General features: G+C 41.2%; 1 protein-coding gene and 1 long non-coding RNA gene across 2 annotated transcripts; one reads left to right on the top strand and one right to left on the bottom strand.

Annotated features, from left to right (window-relative positions):
- Positions 1–882: 882 nt before the first annotated feature.
- On the bottom strand, positions 883–4116 carry LOC115549396 (uncharacterized). The gene is made up of 2 exons (XR_003977764.1): positions 2571–4116; positions 883–2201 (listed from the first exon to the last, which is right to left on the bottom strand). It is a non-coding gene; the product is annotated as an uncharacterized LOC115549396 (long non-coding RNA).
- A 9159-nt stretch (positions 4117–13275) lies between these two features.
- On the top strand, positions 13276–13956 carry LOC115549138 (leucine-rich repeat extensin-like protein 6). The gene is made up of 2 exons (XM_030364156.1): positions 13276–13448; positions 13567–13956. Exons 1-2 carry the CDS (start codon positions 13440–13442, stop codon positions 13873–13875), a joined length of 318 nt encoding a protein of 105 aa, XP_030220016.1. The 5' UTR covers positions 13276–13439; the 3' UTR covers positions 13876–13956.
- The last annotated feature ends 6105 nt before the right edge of the window (positions 13957–20061 follow it).

Below are 20061 nucleotides of genomic sequence, written 5' to 3'. Positions count from 1 at the left end.
GCGAATTACAGCAAGCACGGCTAAAAAGGTGCCCATTCGCTTAACAAAGTTTTTGTCAGAGCACTTACATCCATCCTTCCGTGGCAATGCCGCAACTCGTCAAGGAGCGGAGGGGGAGGAACTTGCAAGGGACTATTTGGAAACTCTGGGCAACAGCATCGAAACCAAAGGGTTAGTGGTGTGCAAAAAGGAACCGTGGCTTGCAGCATCACCCGATGGAGTGATAAACAAAGACACTCTTTTAGAAATCAAAACACCTGTGATGGGAGACAAGTCAATTAAAGAATTTTTGGCAACAAAGAGCTGTGAAATCACAACGGTGGCAAATGGCGATAGGGTAGATTACCATATTGCCTGCAATGGTCAAAAAGGCTACTACATGCAGGTTCAACTTGGGATGCACTGCACAGGGCTTCAGCACGCCAAGTTGGTCATCTGGAACAAAACTGAGCACCTAGAAATAGAAGTACCCTATGACCAAGGCTTTGTTCAGGAGCAAATCACAAGGCTGCGCACATTCTACTTTTCCCACATGCTCCCAAAAATCGTTGATTATTTTGTCGAGGGAAGGTTACAGTTCTGCAGTAAATATCTCAGCATTTTAAAACCAAAATAAACTGCCTTATGTAGGTGCCCAAGGTTGCCAGCAGATGTCTGTTGTTTACATAATGTAATATAATGATGAATTTAATGTTGAATATAATACAAAGTTGAAAATAAAGGTTGATGTATTTTCATTTCATTATTGCACTGAACTACGATCATGAGTGCCCCATCTTCTTTAGAGTGTTACAATTTCTTTAAACACAATTCGTTCATAGTAAACTCATACATTAATAACACTGGATGAATTAATTGTTTTGAGGAAATGAAACAAATGGCTTCAACAAGAAAGATCATGTATTTAATCCTAACATGTATTAAAAAGTGAAATACAAAACAAGCCCACACAATAACATCACTATAACAATCATTTACAATATTAACCAATACTAGTATGCACACAGGGACACAAGGCAAGATTCTAAACCTCACGAGGCATTCTGATCAGTGGACTTCTTAGGTTAACTAGGCCACCACAGATGGTCAAGATGTTGTCCAGTTTACGTGCCATGCTGATGGGAACGGTCTGGGATAAAATCTTAAAGACCTTCAGTCTCTGGATTGCTCTTTCCACATGTATGCGGACATTGGCTACTCGCCTGGTTCGTGTTATCTCCTCATTGGTCAACTGATTGCGCCTTTTGGTGAATGCAGGGATGTTCAAACTGACCTTTCTTTCATTAAGCAGGTCTCGAATGGTGAACCCACGGTCCGCCATGACCTCATCACCAGCCCTTAGATAGTCCAGAAACCCACTGTCCATGGTGATAAACTTATCGCTGCTTCTGCCAGCATATGCGTCAGATATATACATGATTAGCCCATTAGGGGCCACAGCGACAAGATATTTCACAGCGTTGCGTGATTTATACTGACTGAAACTGTCACTCCTTGAATCTGGGTTTGTGGCTCCCTGCATGGCACTTTCGGCACAGTCAATGATGCAGGTGGTTCGAGGGTAGTTCCTCTTAAACGGTAAGGGCATGGTGGCACGAATGGTCTCTCTTGGAAGCCAGGGGATCAGGACTTTGAACTGTTCAGTGTTTTGATTTTGATTTTTATCTTTAAAACAAAGTGTTCATAATTGTATGAGAGAACTGCACAAAGTTATCAAAGTTATACATTATTACTTGCGTAAATCTGTTACAAATCTGCCACATTAGATATGTCAACATTGTGTTCATAATCGCCAATCCAGTGACTAATCACAATGCTCGCTATGGATGTAGACACATTGAAACGGTGAGAAATATCTCCTAATATAAGATTTAGTTTTAGCTTCATCAAGGTCATCAGGATTTGGTCAACAACAGGAAGGGTAATTGATGGCTTAGCGAAAGGCAACAATGCCGTCACCATGGTGAAAAATTGAACCATGCGCACTCCTGTATACAGCCGAGACCTAGAATCATCAATGACTGTGGTGCTAGTCACAGTAGGATCCTCGCCCTGTGTGGCCTTATCTACTTTAACAGACTGTGTTGTTGAAAAGTATGCGTGGTCAGTCAGTGACGGATCCTCCCACTGGGTCTGGGCATCTCGGAATTTTGGTGTGGCAGGCTCAGCCTCACAGGCAGGCTGACACGTTTCGGGAGCATCTAAAAAGGGGAAGAAAACACATAGATGGAGCAAAATTAATGCAGGCATAGTAGAGTCCTCTCACTAAAAACATCACAGTCGCATAAATTGTACTACAACATTACACTCTCTCTCTCTCACACACACACACACACACACACACACACACACACACAGCACTGTATCTCACAACCCAACGTACGTACAAGCAATGATGTAACGTTAGCTCTACTGTCTATGAACATTAGCCTAGCTATGGTGAACATTGTTTGTCCCATCTTCAAAACAACCAGCTGTTTTAGCAAAACACCGGTAGCAATGTTGGTGTATGATAACTTCTTCACAGTTAACAGTATTGTCAGTTTCATAGCTAAAGTTGCTGAACTTACCATCAGATTGAAGTCTACGCTTCTTTGGGCAGGCAGTGGTCCGCCCGGTGACTCGGCTCCTCTTTGGCTGGGTAAAGCGTGTGTATCCCAACCACAACTCTGGAAAGGGATTATTCTTAGTTGGTCTCTTGTCCACAAAATGATGTGAACACACAAACGGTGCAGGGTGGATTTTTTAAATTCAATGCCTTCAGCCAGGCTTGTGATTCCGAGTCGGCATCAGGCTTGCGAAAAAACTCAAACAACGGAGGACATAAACATTGTCTCTTCGTGGCTGGTTTGTGGTCAAAACACTCTCTATTTAACCACTCGTTCAGGTGTTTCCTTGAGTTGGTACAGCCAACTACTGCACACGTAGTTCCCGAACCACTTTTCCTCGATACGTTGTCCATCCTTTTTCACACTGTGTCTCTGCGTCGATATCGGAGATACCTAGCAACATAAACCTGAGCCCGCCAGAACGGAAGTGGAAAGCATACACGGGAGGAGTTAAGGAAGTAGAGCGGAAACGGGTCAAAAACTTGTCTATACAACGCAGCCGTAGAGTGTAACCACGTGGTGTTAAAGAGACGGCGCGTCTTCGTGACGTGGGTTTCCTTTGTCCAGACGTCCGCCATCTTGGGTCTTGCAGAGACAAGGGCGTAACCATGGTTTAGACATTGGGGGGGTCCAATTTTTTATTATTATTTGTTAAGTGCATTGCCTACAATTCTATATTTATTTATGAAAATGTGGACATTTAGAACATAGTTTCGAGGACTACATTGACCATTTGAATTCACATCTAAAGGAATAGTGTAATAATGTAATGTCTGCCCCGCCCCCCCCCCACACACACACACACACACTTTGTTTTGGTTAGCTGCTTACTGACCTTAAACACACCTACCAATTACAATTATGCTCTTCCAGTAGTACTGTAGCAAAAAGGATAGCTTCCAATGGAAAAATACCACATACCCATGACCACATGTCATTATGTTATCAGAAGAACAGTGGCTGACCTTCGTGATCATTTAGGTCTATATATTCTGCTTGTATTAGAAGTAGGCTACTTTTATGTATTGCTGACATGTAGGCCCAGGTTATAAACAATGTTGTAAGGCTGTCTAGTCTCATATTCAAAATTCTCACCTTATCACCTGCATGTCCAGAGCATGTCCCTGTCTGGCCACTGCTTTCAGCATGCCTGTCAAGTTACTTACTGTCTGAAAAAAAACTGTGTATGCTTGGCTGTTGGTCCAGTTTCTTCTGCTTTTTAGGTAACCTCAAATCCTCCATTACTCAACTTTACTTTCTTGGCTCTCACTGAAGAAAGAGTGTGGGGTAACCATGACAACGCAGAAAGTCGCGAGGCGGTTTCAAACTAAATCGCACAAGTGTACAATTAGGAGGGGGGATTCACACACTCAACAAACGGAAATAAATTGAAAATAAATAAGACATAACCAGTGATGTTGATAGGTTTTCAATGTAGTGAGTCCCCGGGACCCACAGGTGGCGAGTTGGGTGGGTCCCTGAGAAATTCAATGGGTCCCGACTCCCCAGTTTAAAAAATGTGTTTCTTTTTTATTATTATTCTATTTCTTAAATTAAATTAATAGTGTTAAACTCCTTGATGGTGGTATGATATGGTTAGAGCTGGAGTACTCAACCGTTCATGTTTAACACTAGAAACGCCGGGCCATTTTTACTTACTCCTAGCGCCGCAAGAGGGGTCAAATGACCCCTAAGTCATTTTAATGAGAGGCTGTGCATTTGCACATAATGATCACTAGGTGGCGCCAATGAGCTATTACCGCGCGAGCGCCACATTTGTGTGTGTGTGTGTGTGTGTGTGTGTCACAAGCCTAGTCCTCACGATTTTGTCATAAATGTACATATATTCAATCAGAAGGATTGCAAAAAAATCCTGTTTGATTTGCTCATTCGACACGAATGAGCACAGCATCGAGCAGTGGAAACGTGGGTTTATTTACTATGAAGTTCGTATTTTTAATTGTTGAAATGAAATCAGCGGTGACGAGCTAGTTGTTTTGGTAGCGGCTAAATTAGCATGTCGCGATACCTTGTACAGGGGATCACATCTGCGCCGAGTACATGCGCAGAGGGTTGAAACAGCGCTTGTCCGATCTGCTCACAAGAAGGTTTCTTTGGCCAGTTACTGTGATTAAACACGAGTTGTTTAATGTTCACAATGTATCGTTTTTCATGGGGAAAATGAGATGCGTCCCCGGGACGCATGGATAGTGAGTTTAGTGCGTCCTTTCAGATTTTAATGCGTCAGGGACGCAGGGCGCGTACCTAGCAACATCACTGCATAACAAGAGACCGATCCATTGACAGGGTTCATAAAAAGAGAACATATATTTTACATTTTAACCTGCTGTATATTGGGGGGGACAGGTTAGTATTTTCTCAACATTGGGGGGGACACGACCCCCCCAAAGAATGCGTGGTTACGCCCTTGTGCAGAGACCAAGAGCAGCGGGGAGCCCAACTACAGTGTTACATTCTCTCTCTCTCTCTCCTCCCCCCCCCCCCTCTCTCTCTCTCTCTCTTCTCCCCCCCCCCCCCTTCCCTCTCCCCCCCACCCCTTCTCTCTCTCTCCCTCTCTCCCCCCCCCCCCCCCCCTCTTTCTCTCTAGAAGAGCCTATCGTGAAACCCCCCCCCAACCTTTTGTCCTCACAGGTCCGGTCGTTAGACCCCCCCCCTCTCCCCATCCTTTTGTTTCTCTCTAAAAAATCCTATCGTGAAACCCCCCCCCCAACCTTTTGTCCTCACAGGTCCAGTCGTCAGACCCCCCCCCCCTCCTTTTAAGGTAAATGGTGAATGTCTCGAAGTTAAGCCGAGACCACCATAAGGTAAATGGTGAATGTCTCGAAGTTAAGCCGAGACCACCATAAGGTATATGGTGAATGTGCCGAAGTTAAGCCGGGCCACCATAAGGTATTATTTATTTCTCTCTCTCTCTCTAGCTCACACTCTCTCTCTCTCTCTCTAGCTCACACTCTCTCTCTCTCTTGCTCTCTCTATCTCTCTCTCTCTTTCTAGAGATATGTTCTCTCTATCTCTCTCCAAGCACACACTTATTGAAGGCAACAAGTGTCATTTTTGACCTGGGTGCTCCTGGCTGTTTGATAAGGCAATGGTAGCCTGCACAAAGGGACCCCCGGTGTGTTGTGTTGTGTTGTGTTGTGTTGTGGTCTGTCTGTCTGTCTGTCTGTCTGTCTGTAGAAATATGTTCTCTCTCCATAAATATATTCCCTTAAAGATCCATCTGTTTCAAATGATAACAATGTTTTGGCAGCTACTTATTCAGCCAATGGTGCGAGTATAATTGTCACATTTCACTAGTCAATAGCTGGAAGTATTATATTGTATATTTCATTCCAATACTTGAGGTATCTAGTTTGATTTTGATTTAAATATCAATATCTAGTTCATAACTACAATTTCCGCACGCTCATTAAGTGCCCTCATCCTCTACGAATCAATAAATCCATAGCAATAAGTTGAAACCATCGGTAAAGCAATAGTTTCTGGACACATAATATTTTGACTATAATTTTGTAACTAATAGCATTCAACATCTATGGGAGAACAATATTTATGTATACATGTGATAATATCTGTAAATCCACTTTGTTTGTACAGACATATTACTTTTGGGCAACCAGGAAGGTTGTTCCACAGTTTCAATATGGAATATTGAAAAGTAATTAAAGTTGTACAATCTTGTAACTCTCCCAGTCTCTCTCTCTTTCTCCCTCTGTCTGCCTGCCTGTCTAAAGCTAGACCCTCCCTCACCCCCTCATGAAGACTCCTTCCCATCTGCGTTACCCCCCCCCCCCCACAGAATAGCTTTGTCTTTAATGCCCCACTCTGGCGTCGTTTTGAGTACTCGTCGTTAACGATTGTTCATGGTTATAGGTGGGAGCGAGGTCCTCCACTATCGGTCTCTGTGAAGATCGAGCCACAATAGAACATTAACGAGAGTTCCAATCATTATTATCTTTCACTTCTCCCATTCTTCTGAACTTTCCTGAGGCCGGCACGGTCTGTGTTCCTAAGCAGTAGCTCCATAGCGGACGTTCAGAGTAAATACCACCTATCTGATGATCCGCTAATACCATCCAATATGCATGCTTACATTTTACATTCAAGTCTGTTGATATTTTGCTATTAAAGACGCTAATTATTAATCTACGAGTCCCTCCTAACCCTTTACACTCGTAAAGTCCCCACCACCCCCCTCCAGGCCCAGTCTAACACCCCGTCCACTCACTGGCCTTCCATCTCTCTCTCTCCAACCCCGTCTCTCTCCGCTTCTCCTCCTCCACTGTCTTAATGAACCCCCCACCACCAATCTTCCTCCCGCTAAACCCTCCTCGTAAATCCAAACCCCAACCCCTCCCATGACACCTCTCTCTCTCTCTCGCTCTCGCTCGCTCTCTCTGTCGCTATTTTTAACAACGATAACTTCTATTTGTAGTTCCCCTTACCATCCAAGGATCTCATAGGGCTATCTGTGTACATATAAATGTACACACAGCGCAGAAAGAGAGTGTATTGAGAACACAAATTGCGGTTAAGTGGTAGCATTATGCTATAAGGTACCACAGTTTTCAGCCGGACAGGTAGAACTCAGAGAAGTTTCTGTAGTCGGCTGATTCGTTTGTAGTGTGCCCAGCCGCCATATTTGTAGTTCTTGATAGTGAATCCAACCCCCCCTCTCCCCTCCCTCCGATCCCCCCTCATGGATCTCCTCCTCGTCTCTTCCTCACGCCTGAACCTCCTCGTAAAGACCAACCCCCACCCCTCCCATGACACCTCTCTCTCTACCTATTGATTTCCCTGCAGATCACACAGCCCTGCAGCTTAAAGAGGAACACACCTAGGCTGTACCTTCAAACGCTCTCTACCACACACTGCCTTATTTACATTTCTTAAAAAAGGAGACTAAACCCCTTCCTATTGTCAGTTAAATTTAAGTCTTATCTCATTGTTCTTTCTCCCCCTTGCCCCCTCCCACCCCTAACACCTGGTAATATGTTGGAACAAGAATGTAAATTTGGTATATGTGATTGTATATTTGTGGGTCTGTGTGCTGAAATACAGGGAGCCAGTCCCTAGTTGATATCGGCAAAACACACAAATATTTGTGTAAGTTGTAATCAATGTTTTTGGATTCACCAGCATTCACCAGTTTAAACGATCTATAAATGTCTTGCATTTGTACTAAATTTGTTCTCTTTTCTCGTCAGGCCTTTGCAACCCGAGCAGTAATGGATGCCCGACATTCATCATTTTAATCGTTAACATTACTACAAATATTCTCTTTTCTAATCAGGGAGTGGCAACACAACGATCAGTTGCCCACGATCATCATTTTACTTCTGTGCATAAAATATTAATTCTCTTTTCTCTTTAGGAGGTGGCAACACAAGCATTATAGTTGCCAAACACTCATCTTTTTACTTCTCTGCATTGATCTTAATTCTTTCTCTCTCCAGGAAATGGCAGTATAAGAATGAATGCCAAACACTGACAGTAATTATTTTTTTTCAGGTTGCTAAGCCCTTCTGTCTATTCAACATGCGTTTTGTGTAGCAAGACAGATAGAGAACCAGGCTGGTTCAAATAGTCACCGGGTTCAACTGCTAGAATAATATGTCTAATTAATAAATGGTGCACATGGTTTTAAACGGTGCCCAAGGAGGCAGTTAGCTCAACTGCTGTAGACACAATTACAATACGTTTTTTGCGAATATTAAATCTACATGGGTTAAATTCTGCTATAATCAGCTACTATATACGAATAAACACTGTGTGAAATGTTCAAAGGTCAACTATTGCTTCCATTGGAGCGATTGCAATAGATATAATATCGTACCACCAATATGCATGCATTATCTTGTATTCAACAATTAGGAAAGCCGGATTCCAGAACCGAAAGAAGTCCTACAAAAGGGCACCAACCCAGGGGTCTTGCATCAACCAGATCCCTGTACGCCAGTTACACAGTGATCTTAAAATAGAAATAATTATCTAGACTCCACATCATGAACGATTAGCCTTTAAAGTTGTCCATAGCATGCATACCGCTCGTCCACAGAAGTCCGGGGATTATCCAGGCCTGGGGATTCTTATTAGAAGAGTTCTGAGATAACCTCCAATAGAGGGGTCCCCCCCAATAGAGGATCCTGAGGACAAGCGGTAGAAATGCATAGTTCAACAGACCTGACGAGGTCCAAAATACCAAAATAAGAAAGAATAAAATATATATTTCATTACAAACTATGAAAATAACTATTTTAATAAGTCTTCACATAATCTATGGTTAATAATTGGCAATATTTACAATTAAATGACATAAGTAGAATAAAATGTAATCCATAATTCATCCTAATTTTGATTAACAATATACGTGTTACGTTTTTTCATTACACGCCAAGACAGTGGATACTCGATTATTACAATACATCACAACCAGTTAAATGGTCAACCAAAACGCACAGCCGTACGTAACCCCGACTGTCCCCAACTGACAACGTTCCGGTAACAACAGAAGTATGATGCCTAATATTGAAATGCAGATTTTTAATATTAAGATATTTTGATAATGTTCAAATTTAAGTTTTGTATGTTTGTATTTTCCCATGTGGTCTTGTCACCCTGTTATTCTTCAGGGTCGTTCAAAATCCTTTGAGGTTAGTGGAAATCAGTTCTCACTCTGTTCCTTTGTTGTCCTGTGTTGGTTTGGGCCCGTTATCCTTGATCCCCAGTGAAGCGCAGAGACGCAAGTGATAAGGAACGGCCAACCCCATATTTATGACATCTTAAGGAATGATGACTTAGATGACCATATGGTTAACAAAGGCTTTTGGTTTGTTGTGAGGCAGCTGTCCTCAGCAACACTTCTGAATGTGTAAGAACTCCTGGCCACTCAGCGGACCTCTCTGCGGACCCTTTAGAAAATGCTCCGCAGGAAGAAATCCCATCTGAGGTCTCAAATTGTTGAATAATATGCTTATTTTTAGGTCTGTTGATGCATGTTATGATGCATCTTCGTTCGTGCTTTTCTTACGAATGTGTATATACAGATAAAAAATAAAATGAAAATAAAAATATAAAATGAAAACAAATGGTGGATTCATATACCATGTGTGAATGTCCTCTTGTGTGTGTCAGAGCCACCAAAATAATGGAGGTTACTCGACTGTTACATACACGAGGGGATATTGAAAGCATATCATATATAAAACTAAGATAATTAGAAAATGGTTCATTATAATTAACTTGCAATAACATTTGCTTCACCCAATAACTTCTGAATTTTTCTTTTAGGTTCAGTTTTTGTTTTGTTTTAGACATGTCACCCTATATTTAATACCCAGATGTGCATAATTGTTGTGAGTTCGGATGACTCTTATTCTACCTAGTTTAGACAGTTTTAATTGACCTGGCTCAAGATTCCCCCATAGACTTGGTGTCAGACGTTGGATTGTGGCGCTCCTTGGGAGCCTCCGAGCCACGCGTTGATCGACTAATCGTTCCTGCAGTGTTCTGAGGTGGTGACAGTGGAGCTCAATGGGAGGCTCCGGGAGAATTCACAATCACGGGCTCCTTCGGGGAGAGTTCAAGTGGGTCAGGATTAAAGGGTTAAATTAATGTATCGATTTGATGTTGACCAACAAAAAACTAGATAATTATAATAATAAATACTGTTCATGTAATGGTATAGTTAGCTTAGCTAAAAAAACTGTTTTGGAAATAGTAATGGACGTGTCCGGGACATGTATAGCTATAAATAAGTAAAGATAAAACTGCGTTTTACTTTACTTCACTTTGCTAAGACATATGCACGTTTGATGTGGTATGCAAAAGGCAGAGAATAAGGCGTATACACGTTTGATGTGGTATGCAATGTACATAGGAGTGAATCAAGTGTGGACAACATCAAATGCGAACAATACGTAGAATAAATGAAGATTAGGTCATCCAATATACATAGTTAGTGTAGGACAATCGGGAAGTATAATCAAGGTAACTGTTGGAACCAGATACGGTTACAAAGAAGTGATATTGAACATACAAATTTTAACATTGTTATTTCCCTTTTTTCATCTTTTTGGGTTTATAGATAAGAAATGGATTAGCGATACATCTGCTCGCCAGGGACAACATAGGCTCAATTTAGATTCAGAAGTAGTGGGTTAACCTTTCAAATGCCACTGCTACTGCTGTAACGCTTTGTTAAAACGTCAGCGTCTCATAGTCTGATATAAATTTTTTACTCTGATAAGTTACGGCACACAGGTATACTGACTCATGAAACATTTACGGGTTACTGCATTTAAGAACAGCGTGGTCTCAAGACGGCTGCATAGACCCACCACTATTGACCTTTGGTTTTGTATGTACTGGTCTTCATTTCTCTTCACAATAGATTGGTTTATGTACAAATGATTAAGGAAAGGAACTTCAACTTGGTTGCACTACACCGTTTTTAGGATTGGTTAATTTAATGCGCATGGCTGTAGCAATGCGCAAGGAGGGATATAATTATAATACAGACATATTTGAAACGCATACAATTTTCAGGTCCAATGTTTCCAGAAGCAAGATGAGTACCGTGTATCACTCTAACAGCTAACTTTGCACGTAATGCTTACGGTTAGATTCATGCTTACACTTGCATTTCTAGGGTCCCATAATGGACTTCCATTAGAACAATTAAAAATAGAATTATAGGAAATATGTTTTTGAACAACTAACTGCTGTACATTAGTTTGTATTTCTACAATAGAAACAAAAGTTCCAGAACCAGATGCAGACACACCCGGAGCCTATAAAACTACGTCCGCCGAGCAAGGAGCAACAGTCACATGAGGAAATCAAATAACGGCAGGATTTGAATCGGTTCTGTTTTGGTTTTCCACCATATAAAAAAAAAAAAAAAAAAAAGTATATATATTGTTTGGATAAATTACATGTATCATAATCAGTAACACTTCGTTCAGTTTACCAGATAAAAGTTAAAAGGAATATATATAGATTTGGATATGTTATTGACAGAGCAAGGAGGGGTAAATGCTATGATAGGCACAACATGTTGTACTTTTATCCCCAATAACACAGCTCCGGATGGGTTGGTGACCAGGGCGCTGGCATAATTACAATCCCTCAGGTTAGAATTGGCAGAGAACTCCGGCATTAATGACCCCTTCACAGGATAGATGGAGAATATGTTTGGGAGGTGGAAAGGCACGATCCAGTAAGTGCCGGTCGCGGGAATAAATGCAGAGACCGTGTTAATTGTCACCGGCTGCCGTTGTATTCCCTGTGCACGAGGGCTACTGCATCTGCTGATCACCACAGCAGTGGGCGCTACAGAAGCGCCAAGTGCCATTCAGGCTTACATGGGGATCAGATATGATCCGATGAAAGTGAACGATACATCACCTGAGGGGCCCGACCCTATCCAGCTGTAATATGTAGAATAGTCAACACCTATACTATTCTAGTAGAATCGCCTTTACATAAGATAATCAATATCCCGGATTTACTTGAATAAAAGATTTTAAAACAACCATACCAAACTATGTTTGTTATTGTGTAGTGTTGCTTGGTTGCGAGTGCAACCCGTTATTTCTGAATCGCTGCATTGATAATGGTACTGTTGATCTTTGAGACGGTTGTTTACAGGCCACCTGTTGCTGACACGACGACGACGGAGAACCTGTTTGGAGGCTCCCATGATGTAAAAGTAACCTCTCTGTGAGCTGAGCCCTTGACAAGGAGGGACGAGTCTTGGGTTCATGAATTACAGGCCCGACAGCGACAGAATACACCAATACACGAAGATCACCTGAACCACCCAAATCCATGCTAGCCTATCAATAATTTTGAAATTTTAAAATTTTGTTATGACAACTAATTTTTTACTTTACTTTTGCACATGTTGAAAATGTTATGACCTTGTTGCACATAGCCAAAAGTATTAGCTCAGGATTTCTATGGATACTTTTGTTTGTGTGCTGTTTGACCATATGATTGTATGATAACAAGATATATGTTCATTGTTGTATTGTTAAATAATGACCTGTATTTCCTATGGGACCCACAATGTGAATACCGTTTCAGTATTATCGGGAACGCGTAGTGGTTTTTCTCTATTCGATAGAGTTTCTCCCACACGGTTGATGGTGTTGATGATTTATCCTACTTTGACTATGTTTTCGGTGTGGTAAATGGTGTTTATGATTTAAAATATTATTGTATGGTCATCTGAGATGACCAAGGAGGGATTGTTACGTATTTTAAGAATCTAAGCTACCCACACATAGACCCAATGAAGCAGGACCAAACATATAAGCCGTAAATACTATACATAGCCACTAGGGGAGCAAGACCTTATTGAAGGCGGCTCCACCACAGAAGGCATCGCCTGAAGAAGCCGAAGCCACCACGCCCACTAGGCCACGACAGTCACGGACCTCTGCCCGTGGCTGGAAGTAGCCAGAGTTATTATCTCTCACACGTGTTCTACACGATTCCTAGACTTTCGCCATAGCCAGTTACCATACCGAAACATGCCTACTTTAACAATAAAGTCAGTTAAAAGCTATCCCGGACTTGAACCCTTTCCTTGAAGAACTATTCAGCACAGCCAACACTATCCTTGTTTTGTAATTGTACTTCATCGGCTCAGTTTCCCCCTCTTCCCAGCGTCCCTCCAGCCCTGCCACTGTCCCGTCTGGGAGAAGCACTCCATCCGCTACCCCACCTCAAGTGACGCCCCCTTCCAGTCCCAGCTTCTACAGGCCTGTCTCCCCTTTCTCTCTGCCTCTATCCAGCCCTGTCATGTCGGCGGTGAGGACCAGCTCTTCTCCTCTGGTTAGTGCAACTGTAATAACCTCTATACAGGTCTTACATACTGTAGCGTGTAGCGGATAGATGATTTATGATCTTTTTCATTTTCTTTATGTAGGTTGTATCAGATATGAGTCCTGCTCCTCCTGGTCCCCTCCCTGCTCCTCCTGGTCCCCTCCCTGCTCCTCCTGGTCCCCTCCCTGCTCCTCCTCATGCTGCTCCAGATCAGTTCTGGCTGCCGGTGGAAATGAGGAAGACCATTCCCCAGCAGGACCAGCGCTGGATTGCGTCCACGCTGTGGAGGAACCAGCGGCTGCGCCCGGACGTCCAGCTCTGGTATGAGCCACCGGTTTCTGCCCTCATCTACAACCAGGTCCCGTCACCAGACCGCTTTTTTATGCACCCTGCCCCTCCTCCGAGTCCCTGACCAAGGAGCAGTGGTTGGCGGAGAGGAGGAACAAAGATCACCCGTGTTGAATCTATATGTTATATGTTAAAATAAACATGTTTATATATTAACAAATGTTTTAAGAATTATTTGCTGGTCATCTTAATCGAATCATTAGCCAGATCCACTCCACAAGAGGAAGCACCATACTACTATTGCAATATAATATGCACACAAAATGATTTATAGTTGAAATACTTGTAGGTTGAAGATGGAGGCTAAATTGAGCATACAGGTCACAATACAAATAATAACTAAACAAGTAGCTTGCTAAAGAGTGCACAGGTGTGCTGTGAATAGCTGTATGGCTACAAAAATAGTGGAATAGAAAGTAACATAGTAATTAGAATATTCCCATTAAAATAAGTGCATATGTGTGTCAATGGAGGGCAAGGGTAATTATATTTGCGCAAGAGATCTTGAGTACATCCATGAATGAACCAAAACAAAAATTTGTCACCGGTAGGACTTGAACCGCCGACCTTCTGTTCCAAGGCAGAAGAATTGCAAACAAAACTCCACATTCTCAGGTTTTTATTTGTTTTTTATGTAATGAAATGTTTTTTTGTAATTTATGTCCTAAATTTCTCTCATTCCCTTCCCTTTCCCCTTTTTCTCCCTTTTTCCTCTCTTTTCCCTTCCTTTTCTTCTCCCCCCCTTCTCCCCCCTTTCCTTCCTTATTCCCCCCCCTTAAACGACTATTGTTCCCCAGCTTTGGCGCAGTAGGCAGCGTGTCAGTCTCATAATCTGAAGGTCGTGAGTTCGAGCCTCATACGGGGCATAGAGTTTTAGAAACTAACTAGAATCATGCATTGTAAAAATGTTTGTAAAAAAATCGGATACCCGTGCCCGGTTTAAAGAAACTTCATCTCCAGGCTGTCTTAATATACTGAAGGTATTACTTATGAGAATCTTGTGGCTTCTGAGAAGAAATTAATTGACAGCCATAAAACATGGCATTCTTAATTGAGTACAACCGTAGTTGAATTTGTCATAAAGATTTACATAATATGTGTTACATGGATTTTTATTATACTTAATATCATTCAAAGCGCAAAAATTGCTCTAAGCTTGACTCTTATTGTTCGCTGGTTCCCTCGTTGGTGCAGTTGGCAGCACGTCATTCTCATAATCTCAAGGTCGTGAGTTCGAGCCTCACACAGGGCACAGTGTTTTAGAAACTAAATAGTATCATGCATTGTAAAAATGTTTGTTAAAAAAATCGGATACCCGTGCCCGGTTGAAAGAAACTTCATTTCCAGGCTGTCTTAATGTACTGAAGGTATGACTTGTGAGAATCTTGTGGCTTCTGAGAAGAAATTACTTGACAGCCATAAAACATGGCATTCTTAATTGAGTACAACAGTAGTTTAATTTATCATATTGATTTAACATAATATGTGTAACATGGATTTTTATTATACTTAATATCAATCTTAGAGCAAATATTGCTGTAAGCCTGACTCTTGCTGTTCAATGGTTCCCTTGATCGTGCAGTAGGCAGCACTTCATTCTCATAATGTGAAGGTCGTGAGTTCGAGCCTCACACAGGGCACAGAGTTTTAGAAACTAAATTGTATCATGCATTGTAAAAATGTTTGTGGGTCATTCTACGAAACGGGTGCCATTTGAGTCCACAGCATTTCATGATCTTCAAAGGATGTAAAACATTGTCAAAATGTATTCCAAAAGTTCAAGGTTGTAAATGGTATTGTTTTTAATTACATGATTAATGTTTAAATAACATTGCAAAATTAAAACAAACACTTTTTAGACATTATTAGTAAGGATATGGCTGGTTTTGCCATGTCCGCAATGACCAACATGGAATTTGCATTAACCTTTTTAACTAAAAAATATTATTTCTAAACAAAACCTTTATTATACTAAGGATTAAAGTTATGCCCCTGACACTATACAATAGATTTATTCAAAATAAAACATTATTATATGCAAAAAAGGTCATTATTTGCGCATTTCCCCCATTTTGTCTTACAACCCCGTAACACTTACAGTTTCTGCCTATTAAGAATGCACTGTTGCTTTAAATGATATCAGAGAGAGGAAGTGACATCATTCGAACCCTTGCAGGAGTCAAGCTCAAGAGCAGGCAAGTTCCCACATTATTTTAAATTGTTTATTTGCTGTTTTTGTGTGTTAGACAGGGTCCGTCAAGCTTAGTCTTACAGCCCCGTAACGCATAATAGATAGGGAAACTGTTTTAATTTTTTTTTAAATCCAGTTGTAATGTTTAGAAAATGATATTTAAGTCTGATTAGTGTAGTTGCTAGCTCAGCTAGTTGACCACATGGTAAGCGGCAGCCATTTTAAGGTGAAATTTACCACCCCGTAACATACCACCCCGTAACACTGTATATTGTTACGGGGTGGTAAAGGGAGTTGTAGAGGGGTTATTTTTGCCATTTAAATATGAAATTCATTGTTTATATCATTTATATCATATTATATATTATAATAATATATTATAAAGAATAATAACATTCCATAATTTGCAGATTATCATGGCACCACTAAGTAATGCAGAAAGACAAAGACGATTCCGTGCCCGCCGGGACGCAGATCAAGAGAGGAGGCAGATGTACCTAGAGAGTGAGCAGCAGAGATGGAGACGAGATGTAGAAGGAGGGCAGAAGAAGTTAGTTAAAAACTTAAATGAAAGAGACCAGAGACAGCTAAGAAAGAAGTGGAGGGAACAGAATGGAAGGAGAAAGCAGAAAAAGGCAATGTTGGGGGCTTTCCATACCCCTCCTGAAAGCCAAGAGAATGTACAGCCAGGATCTGCAGACAGGCATCAGGCAGGACCTTCAAGGTAGTATTCAGTTATAGGGAATATAAGTGGAGAGTAGCCTAGATAAAAAGCCACCATGTATATTGACTGACATACTGAATTTGCTATTTTTTAGGCAACATGAAGCAGGGAAGCGGCTGTGGAGAAAGAATAAAGATCGCCTCAAGAAAGAAGTAGAGAAATTAACAAAATTGCTGGAGAAGGAGAGGAAGCGTTCAGATAAATACAGAAAAAAATACAAACGATCAAATAAAAGTGAGTCTCCACGCTCAAAAGTGCAACAATTGACAAAAAGTGGAAGATTAACACCAACAATCAGGAAAAAACTCCTCTACCATGAAGCTTTAATAGAAGATATCAAAAACAAGTACAAGACAGCAAGAAAAGAACGCGAAAAACAGCTTATCGCAAAGGTAACTGTTGGAGGGATTGTGAAGAGATACCAACTCCAAACATTTGCAGAAAAGCTACTAGGATTTTCAAAAAAGCGCCGCTTTCTCCAAGGTGAAACCATCAGCAGCACCACAAGAAAACCCACTAGTAGACTTCGTCCTGGCTTGAAAGCAGAGGTGCATTCCTTTTACAGAAGAGACGATGTCAGCCGGATAACTACTGGACGCAAGCAAACCATCACCCGAGGCAAGGTGAAAAAACAAGAGGTTTCTAATGGATACAATGAAGAACCTGCACAGAAAATTTGTTGCAGAACAGGAGCACTTCATTTCCTACTCCCTTTTCTGTAGACTGCGTCCATTTTGGGTTGTACATCCCACTCTGTCAGATCGTGAAACCTGTTTGTGCAAGATTTATGAGAATCTTGAATTTGTGGTCATGAAGATGTATCACTTGAAACTAATTGAGACAACCAATCTTGAGAGTTTAACCAAGATGATTACATGTGATTTCTCTAACAAGTGCTGCATGTACGATGAGTGTGTGGAATCCAAAAACAAAATTATCCAGCTCCCTCAGTTTGATGCTGTGAAGACAGTTACCTTCCCTCAGTGGGCCACAGCTCAGAAAGAAAGAGAGGACATGAAGGATGGAACCACTGTTAGGTACACATTGAAGAAGCTGGTGGAAGATTCCCAAGGAAATCTGGTGGATTTGTTCCATACCTTTCTACACAAATTCAAGAGGCACACTTTTAACATAATTCAGCAGTACTCTTACTGCAGAAAGTTAAAAGAGAACCTGACAAAATAAGAGGCAATAATTCATATTGACTTTTCTGAGAATTACTCTTGCAAATACAGCTCAGAGATCCAGTCTGTTCGCTTTGGCGCCTCACAAAATCAGACCACGCTACACACTGGTGTGCTCTATCTAGGTGGAGACAAAGAGGTCGTGCCCTTTTGCTCTGTGTCACCCTCGAAACAAAAAGGGTCCTCCGGCTATATGGGAGCACATGGCTCCAGTGCTGGATCATGTGCAAACGAATTACCCTCTGGTGTCTGTCCTTCACTTTCTTAGTGATGGGCCATGCACTCAATATAAACAGAAAAGGAATCTGTACCTTTTCAGTACTGAGCTTGCAAGAAGAGGGCTGAAAGGTGGTACGTGGAACTTTTTTGAAGCCAGTCATGGGAAGGGGGCTCCTGATGGCGTGGGAGGAGCCTTGAAAAGAACGGCAGACCAGTTGGTCAACACTGGCAGTGACATCCCTGATGCACACACATTATTCTTGGCCCTCTCAAACACAACCACAAGCATTAAGTTGTTCTTTATTCCGGCGGAAGCTGTGGATCATGCAGTGCAGCAGATGCAAAATCAGATTCCCCCAGTGCCATCTATAATGAAGTGTCACCAAGTTGTGACATATATTCCAGGTGAGGTCCTCTATCGAGAGGTGAGCTGCATGTGCTCCACCAAGAAGCAGCTAAACTGTCAGTGCTTTAACACCTTGCATTTCAGTTTTCACAAGCCTGCCCCAAAAGCCCCAAAAGCCCCAATTGTGCCAGTGGAGAGAGAGGTGGAGAGAGAAGGCATCGATTGGGAGAGTGAAAATGTCATTGGGAGCTGGTGCGTGATCAAGTATGACAGTGACCTGTATCCAGGCATCATCTTAAATACTGATGAGACGCATGCACAGGTGAAATGCCTGCACAAAGGAGGAAATAACGGTAACACTTTATATTAAGGTACACCTATTCACCATTAATTAGTTGCTTATTAGCATGCAAATTAGTAACATATTGGCTCTTAATTAGTCATTATTAAGTACTTATTAATGCCTTATTCTGCATGGCCTTATTATACAACCAGTAAGCCATTAACTAAGAGTTTTCCCTCAATAACTTCAGAATTATTGCTTATTAGCAGTAAGTAAGGAAGTTGTTGCATATGAATTATGATCTTAATATGCTTTGCTTAGTATGGACTTTATAAGGTGGTAGTACCACAAGAATAGTTATTCTCCCTTAATAACTCTTAATGAATATGGTCTGTTCTTACATAAAAAAATACACAAAACTACAAGTGTTAATAGTGTCCAAATAACTCTAAATTAAGTCTTTGTTACTTAGAATATGTTCCCCATACTAAAGTGACATCTTGATCATTACTAATTCACTAGTAATTGAACACTTATTAACCAACACATGTTCCCTAATCTAAAGTTGCCTCCTTTTTACACTTAGTTAATATATTATAGCACATAACTACTGCAATGAACAAGCGATGGGTTACACCTTTGAAAAAAATGGATCTATCTATAGGTTCCCTCTCATTCAGTGGTAGAATAACAAAGACAGCACAAGTACAAATACCTCATTTATTAAACCACTGGTTCAGGTTTTCCCAAGGCTGACAACAAATACTGCCTGAAAATTCAAACACTGACAAGTATCAATGTTTATAAACATGTCATACAATATGGTATCAAATGTATAAGCAGGTCATACTGTATGATAATACAGGTACTCTATTGTTGAACATCTATGTGATCCTTTAACCAAAATCTGCCTGCTTAAAAAAAACAATATAAAATACTGCACAATTTTAAGTACAAAAATACAATAAATTGCAAAATCTAAAAAATATAAAACCTGCACAGCTCAACATGAACTTGCTCTTCATCAGCTAAACTACACTTGTCAAAGCTTAGAACAAATGTACTGAACTGTACAAACATTGCACTTTCACAGCCTAAACTTGCTCTATAATTACTGCATCAGGTGATTTATTTCCCCTGTGCACTAACAAGGATATAACTAAATCTGCACAGGTTAATATTTGACGTTTCCAATACAATACAACCGATCTTTAACTGAACAAAGCAGATCACTTAAGTCTTTAATATTTCATCAACAAGGGGAGGAGTTGGCCTTTGGCCTTCATATCCTCTATAATGCTCT

The sequence above is a fragment of the Gadus morhua genome, chromosome 8 (genome assembly GCF_902167405.1).
Source record: "Gadus morhua chromosome 8, gadMor3.0, whole genome shotgun sequence".
Taxonomy (NCBI): Eukaryota; Metazoa; Chordata; class Actinopteri; order Gadiformes; family Gadidae; genus Gadus; species Gadus morhua.
This window is presented reverse-complemented; position numbering and strand designations above follow the sequence as displayed.